General features: G+C 39.8%; 3 protein-coding genes across 4 annotated transcripts in view; 1 reads left to right on the top strand and 2 right to left on the bottom strand.

Annotated features, from left to right (window-relative positions):
- Positions 1-2,620, top strand: part of LOC109485898 — a 16,573-nt gene extending 13,953 nt beyond the window's left edge. Inside the window, exons 4-6 of one of the 2 annotated variants that reach the window (XM_019789581.1) lie at positions 781-810; positions 1,273-1,371; positions 1,875-2,620. In XM_019789581.1, coding sequence (XP_019645140.1) covers positions 781-810; positions 1,273-1,328 — 86 coding nt within the window. In that variant the 3' untranslated portion in view covers positions 1,329-1,371; positions 1,875-2,620. The remainder of the gene's footprint in view (positions 1-780; positions 811-1,272; positions 1,372-1,874) is intronic. The other variant, XR_002141157.1, reaches the window with a different exon arrangement.
- A 350-nt stretch (positions 2,621-2,970) lies between these two features.
- LOC109485896 lies at positions 2,971-5,177 on the bottom strand. The gene is made up of 4 exons (XM_019789578.1): positions 5,026-5,177; positions 4,171-4,373; positions 3,804-4,020; positions 2,971-3,389 (listed from the first exon to the last, which is right to left on the bottom strand). Exons 2-4 carry the CDS (start codon positions 4,349-4,351, stop codon positions 3,278-3,280), a joined length of 510 nt encoding a protein of 169 aa, XP_019645137.1. The 5' UTR covers positions 4,352-4,373; positions 5,026-5,177; the 3' UTR covers positions 2,971-3,277.
- Positions 5,178-5,502: 325 nt separating this feature from the next.
- Positions 5,503-7,283, bottom strand: LOC109485897 (lipopolysaccharide-induced tumor necrosis factor-alpha factor homolog). Its single transcript, XM_019789579.1, has 4 exons — positions 7,160-7,283; positions 6,850-6,962; positions 6,314-6,488; positions 5,503-5,965 (listed from the first exon to the last, which is right to left on the bottom strand). Exons 2-4 carry the CDS (start codon positions 6,941-6,943, stop codon positions 5,851-5,853), a joined length of 384 nt encoding a protein of 127 aa, XP_019645138.1. The 5' UTR covers positions 6,944-6,962; positions 7,160-7,283; the 3' UTR covers positions 5,503-5,850.
- Between the last annotated feature and the right edge of the window lie 649 nt (positions 7,284-7,932).

Genomic DNA, 7,932 nt, shown 5'->3' with positions numbered 1-7,932 from the left:
AATTATTTACTAACACTGGAAACATATTATATGCCTTTCACAAGTTACAACAGAAGGATTCTGTGTTGTTTAATCCCTAAGATGAAGGAGATATCATTACATTGTATAAGTTGCTGACGGAACGCCAACAGCTTTAGCCTTATTGCTGGACGGAGCCTGTGCGCGTGTGTGTGTAAAGGTCAGGGTCTCATCGGACCGGAGTTAATCGCCGTTGCTTGGCTAATTTCGTTTCGATCAATCACGCGGCTCGCAAACTTGATTGACGACCTTCGTTGTATCTAGCCTTGGAGTAACTCCTGGATAACAGATGCGCGCTCAGGGATACATGACTGCCGAGACTACTGATAGCCCACGAATATTCACATTCACGAAATCAATAACGTACAGCAACAGCGAAAACACACGGCGCGTTGCAAAATTAATGAAGCCGCGAGGACCGCAGTTGATGGTTGATGAGGCAGACCAAAGAGCGAGTCACGGTGACTACAAACGATCTTTTCCCTGTTTGAAACTTCATGATCAATAAGAGAACAAAATATCAAGGATTTCATACCTCCGTGAAATTTGAGTTTTTATGAATTTCTCAGTCTTGTGCTATTGCGAATTTTTCGCTGATTGTGTCACTCATGCAAATTTGCTTTATTGCTTTATTATGTTTTAAGATCTTGTATTTTACGTTGTACGTTGTTTGCTATACATAGTTTGATCACAATATTAGCAGTAGATTATCATAATATTGTTAATTTTTACGTATTCTAACTTTGTTTTCTATCATATCAGTTCGGTGGCCTTCACAAATGTACAAGAAAGGTAAGAAACGGTGCATAGAAGATGGCTGTGCTTCCATGTTTTGTTGCTTGAATTCTTGATACAACATCTATGACTATGATCTCCGTTTTGGAAATATGTTGTTTTCGTTCATCTTGTTTGTTTGTTTGTTTGCTTGTTTTATTTTCGCGCTATCGAATTAGATTTGGAGTCTGCAGGGGACGTAATCCAAAGAAAATTTCATGCTGTGGCTTAATGGTGGTGGAACAGAACTTGTGTGGCATACCTCACGCCTCACGGTACTGATGTACAATAACTAGATCTATATAAGCTGGGTCATGGTAATATGTCAAAGTTGAAGGCTCCTGAAACATGACTAAAACACATCTGCACATGTACAAGCATGGTATATAGACAAGAACTGTTTACAAGTCTTTACCTTTGACCTCATGCATGTTGGAACCGTGGACCCGCTTATAACTCGCTCTGTTTCCTTCTCAATAGCAGCTGACGATGACCGCGTCAACAAGAAGTCGGCGGAGTGGGACTCGCCAAACTAAGGGGGCATCATTCATGGCGGACACCATCTATATCTTAACCGAGGTATAACCTGTTTTCTCAGAAAATGAACCATCGATCAATGTGGCATCACATTTTTTGTTTCAGTACATATTGTGACCATACCGTATCGTTTTTCATTGATTTTCCGTGTGCTGTACTGGTGGTGTGATATCAGACAGTGCAAAATGACATTTACTAATTATGTACAATTAGTAGTACGTTACAAACGACGCAACACTACACTGAGGAGACAAGAAGACAATAAAGCTGTTCAGTGTAAATGCGCTCACATACACGTAGTGCGTTTGTCGTACGATCGCATGTTGAGAACATTATTGATCTTGTCTTAGGCCCTTAGATGTCGGCGGTTGGTTCTGCCATCGCCTGCTAAAACCAACCACCTGCTTAAAACAGACAACAAAATCGTACGATGACCTCTCGACGAATATGAATTTAGGACATCCTAAGTTAGAAAGGTTTTCAAACTCTTTTCATTATTTATCGGCATGCTTCCTTGTCACTGTTAAACATCTTTTTACTTGCAGATATGTTCCCAGAGTTACTAGAACGACATCTCAGAAGAGCCTTCCAGTCAAGGGCAGAAGATTGGATATAGTGATTGCGTGTCTTGTGATTTCATAGATACGTTATACGCTGCAATCTAACGTCATCGTTTACGAAGTATTATTTTTTCAAGTCAGTGGTGTATATTATACTCAGGGCATCTATACTTCTTTGACATTCAACATATAGATGTTTCTCAATGTTTATTTGGAGCAGGTATTATAACTTGGCCGAGGTAGGAGCAACCGTTGATTGATTTATACAAAGGGACAAATATCAGTATGGGCACATTGTAGGACAGGAAAGTATAGCGTATAGCATTTCTTCACCGGTTGAATCTGTTTATTTGTTTATTTGTATTTACCATTGAACACAATGGAGGAGAAAACAGTGCAGGTGGCATAAACCACCTCAGTGAAGGCAGTCTCCCCACACAGCATACAGAATGAAAGATAGAATAAAGATATACATGCAATAATTGAAGTAAAAAAAGAATATTTGCCCATCAGTACATCCTAAATAATCAAACCAAAATATCGGTGTTTGCATGAAAAATAACGTGATTTATCACTTGTCGTCTATGTAATTTTTTTTATTATCGATATGGATGAAGTGTTCTCGAGACTCGAAATATGAAGGGTTTATGGAAATGTTCGAGTGTGTACTTATCAGTCATTAGTGCAGATGTCCAACTCAATAAACCTACATGAAGTGTATGCAGCTTAAATGCTTTTCGTGTCTTCAGTCCTTAAATGAAGTTTACTTCTCGTGTCTTCAGTCCATTCGAAAATACCCTGAACACCAAAATGCTCGATTCTACAAGATAACACTTGATACATGGGACTCGTCATTTATCATAAGGACGACTGACTTCAATATTGAAAATGACAACAAAAATTCTGCACGATATCGATTTGAAATGAACATACGTGGATGAGATCGTGCACAGAGATCGACCATCGCCCTTCTAACACCCCCTTTAATCTTGAGAAGCTGCGACTGCTGAATGACCACATATATTTGACAATTGAATTTTATATTTATACATGAAGAGCGGATTATTTTAAGTTTTATGTCTTTTTTTTTTAAATCATGTTTAGAGACTGCAACCGATGAGTAACCCTAAATTTGACAGGTCACTCAACAGCCTGGATTCACTCAACGGCAACCCCGAAAAATCGGGGTTGCCGTTACAAATCGGGTGGCACCCAGGCTAACATTTTCTGTCTTTCGTTTTCTTTTATAAAATCTAGGACAACTCACTGAACCAAATCTAGTCGCTCAATGATCTCTGTTCAGTGAAAAGGGGACTTGAGCAGATTCTATCTGTCACACAAACAGTTATATGTTTTAGCCATCAGTTCCAATTCACTACATAATGCGGTCACAGTTCATACTCAGCTAGCTTGGAGTAACACACTGGGCAGTGGTGTATAGCCTTACTTTCTTTGTCACACAACAAGCAGAAGGGCAGCAGCAAGCAGATTGGCCAGAAACTGAAAGAAAGAAAATCATACACAAAGTCAAATATATATTCAGTAACAGGTCGGTAAAGATAAAGAACCGATGGTCAACTTACTTATACACCAACAAATGAAGACCATAGCATGTCCAGGACAAAAGATACAAAAACAGGAAGTTCGGCTGTAGTGCCAAGAAACGCCGCCAGGACGACCAAATCAACCTAGACTTTTGTCTTTGTCTTCCTAAGACCTACCCACATACCAAATATTATCACCATCCATTCAGATCTTCGTAACTGTTGCTGATCACAAATATGCGGACACACAGATAGACACACCCCAAACAATAATTCCAGTGACATGGAAAGTAATACCAAATACATATAGCAAGAGGAGAAATGTGAAAATTAAAATGTATAGAAAAGAAGGTATGAGACAGAAACCTACAAACATCCCAGCACAGACGTGAGACAGAGAAGGCCCTCGTTCAGCCCTCCCTCTCGGTACGACACCCGGGACATGACGTTCTGTCTGCAGCTGCGGCAGTACGTCGCCATGGGTCTCTCCACGTGGTCGTCATCTCTCAGCACGATCACTTTGGGGTTCCCCGCAGGGTATGGTGGTGCATACTGTTGGCCGGTCCCGTGCGGGTAGGTGATAGTACCTTAGGTAATACACAGTGTTTGGATCAATAACTAACGTCATACCTACACAAGAAGAATGGCCAATCAATCAGAGATTTCAGACTCCTGCGGTATTTGGGGTTTTCGCGACGGTGACCTTCATGCGATGAGATAACAAACCACGTACACACCTGCGTGTGGTGGTGGTGACCCAGGGTAGGTTGGTACGCCACCCTGCGTCGTATTGAAGTATTGCAGTGGTGGGGCACTTGGAACCACCTCACTATATGCGGGTGGTGCATCGTAACTCCGAGCGGAGACCAGTCCTTCCCTATCAGGACGTCTGGGAAACATCGAGTAAAATCGTTGCATTCTCAAACACTTTCCTTGTTATCTGAAGAACAAATGGCAAATGTTGTCTTCAACAATCAAAACCCAGGAAGAAATACATATGAAGAATACATATAGTCTGATGATATAGACAATAGCACTAGATACCGAATCGAGTTGACTATGCTGTACCTGTGCAGAGCATATGCATTACACGGAGTTGTAAACAATCCACGTTAATGACTCATGAAAATGTGACTTTTCGTAATTGATGACGTCACGCCAGTTTCATAAGGGAATATGTCACAGTGGAATAGTCTTCCATTCACTTCAAAACAAAACAGAAAAGTTGGGATTTTTCAACAGGGTAAAAATTGCCGAAGACCACTCAGTGAACCAGTAAAATCTGGTTTATGTGGATCTCTATAGACAGGATTCTTTTAAGATGTTTGTGTCAATGGGAAAAATCATCCAAATTATAAAAAAGAGGTACTTGGTCACCCGTAAGGTTTGACTCTACTTCTCTATAGCATTCTCTGTAGTATTTAATAGTGAACGGACAAGCTGAATGAAAAAAAAAGAACACTGTCAAACGTAGACCCGTGTTCCCCGTAAAAATTGTAGGTCAAACGCTAACGTTATATGATATTCTCATTATGTTTATCCCCCAAAGCAGACTTACAGTTTACAACAGTTATATACTGAGGTTTACTAACCTGGAAGAGATGTAGAGATGTTATGTTTGGTTGAGGACCCCCTCAAATCGCTTTTTTCGTACGTTTGGCCAAGAAGGGTCTGGTAGCGGTAGTGTTTACAAGCCTGCAAATGTGTTGCAATCCTCTTTGGCAATACATAAACACGGGACTTACCACACCGGTTTGACAAGGTGTTGTCTGACCAATATATCGTCATCTGTTGTTGACCAAGCGACATCTAGCGACATATGAAATAGTTACAGGAGCTTAGAGCTACGTACGACCTTGGTTCGAGTTTGGTGCGGTGAAGAATAATGCGAAATATTTAGCGCTCTAGTGCTATTGTTAAACAATTGTTAATTGCTAAACAGTTATAACCTGATAGCACTAGAGCGCTAAATATTTCGAGCGCACAGAACATTTTGTCCTTCTTTCCTCCTAATAGTTACTATTTTATTTAACCAAGATTGTAGTGAGACAGGAGACAAGACAAATATATCGTTAAATATTGATCTCTCTTTATTCCTGTTAATTACGGTGGATTGATTTCTCCTATCAATAATATTTACAGTGCATAATTCTCTAACATTCACGTAGACAACATCTATCAAACAACTTGGCCGTCAACATGACAGTGGTCGACAAGCTTAACACAGCATTATGTTAGGAGCAATGATATTTTGTTACAAATTTTGTAGTTTATTTCGTGTGAAGGTAAAGTTCTCTATTTTAACTTTGACAACAGAAGACAAATTTGTATTTCTCTGTCAGGTCCACTCATAGAATCGACATATGAAATACACATATGGCGTTGTTTTGTTTGTTTGTTTGTTTGTTTGTTTTTGTTTACTCCATTCTATGATAAGTTCCCAGATGATTCTTGCAGTTAGGACAGGTATGCCGCACGTCCTTGGTAGAGTCCAAAAAGAAAGGCACGAAGCACAGTCCAAGTAAGCCGATTCTGCAGAAAGAAAACGCTGTTATGTCTATTTCTTGGAATAAGATTGTGTTTTTAAGAAAACCCAAACGACTACACGTATTGGTACACGTGAATATGCTGAGACACATAGACAGCACATGTCCTGTTTTTTTCCTACTTATGTTTCAGATGACATACAAATGTATAGGGTAAACTTATGACACATTTATGACACCATTAAAAATTAACTAGCTTAAGATCTGAGAGCAGTTTTTCGCATGTTAGATGACATTTGATGTAAACATAGCAGTATGTATGTGCACACTTTACCATGTTCAAATATGTATTTCTTGCAATTTCGCAAAAAATGTTCTGAAAACATGGCCTTACATCATGACGATGAGCATGAAGGAGGATAGCCAGGTGACGGCGCCGACCACCCTCTCCGTGTCCGTGCGGACGTTGTTGTTGCAGTGAGGACACTGTAGCTGTACCGGCTCCACGGGGAAACTGGCGGGGTTGATCTTGATGAGAGGCTGGGTCACCACCACGGGCTGTGGCGCCGCTGATATAGAAGCAACCAGCAAACAAGATTTAGGCCACGGCAATCTAAAAATTTCATGGATGGCATCTGCGTGTATTGATATTGATGTTAGCCTGATTTTGCAATTTGCTAAAACTACACTAAAAGCGTCGATGTGACACTGGTGTAGTAGCCATGAATGTAGTTGTAGTGATACTGGGCTAAAGCTACCACACTAGTGTCGCTTTCTGCACTTCTTGAATACAGGAATTGTTATTACGATATTTCTAGCTTAATTTCTTGTTTATGGCCTCTATTCTAATTGTTTCTTATTTCACGCATAAATGTGTACAGCTGTATATGTATTAGACAAAGCTGTTCTATGACCTATAACACGACTTACGTTGCTGGAGCGCGTACGCCTGGACATTGGACGAAGGGTCGACAAAACCTTCCTTCGTGGGGTACGGTGTGTAGGGAGGGGGAGCGTCCGCCATGGTTTGTGATAAAACGTGGCTACAAAAATAGACAGTATAGACATTAGATAGCTCCAAGCATTAAAAAACAGGAGGCTAACATAAACTACAGCGAACAGGAAGAGCCAAAATGTCAGATCTTTGAAGTTTGAATTGTTCACAGACACGGGCATTAAGAATGCAAAGAGACTCTTAAAGTACAAAAATCCTACATGAGTAGACATGATAATGACATACCTTACAAAAAGTCAGAGAACCGTTGTAGTATGTTTTACGGCTCAAAATGTCCGTCTTCTGTCACAAAGAACACTACGTCATAACAACCCTTGTTACTCCTCTGACGAAGGAACCCGTGACAAGCTAACAGTAGGGACCGTGAACAAATAACAACATCATAGTGTAAACGAAATTCAATCATCAGCAGTTTTTGGAAATACACATGCCAAACAAACCGGTATGTGATATAAAGGAAAAAGTGTTTATCGTAGAAGATGTAGCCGTCTTGAACGTCTTATATGCAAGCCTGTGTAAATTTTTATTTATGTTCAAAACGTCGAAAACTTCAAGAGATTCAAAGAGTCAAGAACTATCTGACCTTTCTGTTAATAATTTCTACCTATGAACGGGTTAAGAAAACATCATCCGTGTGCCACAGTAAACATTCTATAGTTACCATAGTGGTCAATGGTTGGCGCTACTTTATAACAACGGATACGGCTTTCTTTGTACGTGCGGCTTTAGCTGGGAGACTGAATCATAGTCATGTGTTTACATTTCTAGATATCAACATATACATATAGAGCCATGAAGTTGTTAATGAGTTGCTAAATATGATGTCTTCTAAGCAGGTATAGTGATATCAAGACAAAAATAAGCTTATCAGAATTTAACAAACGAAGCTTCATACATAAGAAACAGCAAAACCTAAACTCCAAAATACACAAACTCTTTGCACTCATCCCTGCTTATAATTTTGTGTTGTTCATTACACTATTGTTGTATTAGATTTT

The sequence above is a fragment of the Branchiostoma belcheri genome, unplaced genomic scaffold (genome assembly GCF_001625305.1).
Source record: "Branchiostoma belcheri isolate BF01 breed outbred unplaced genomic scaffold, Haploidv18h27 scaffold79, whole genome shotgun sequence".
Taxonomy (NCBI): domain Eukaryota; kingdom Metazoa; phylum Chordata; class Leptocardii; order Amphioxiformes; family Branchiostomatidae; genus Branchiostoma; species Branchiostoma belcheri.
Note: the sequence above shows the minus strand (reverse complement) of the source record. Positions and strands in the feature narration are given on the sequence as shown.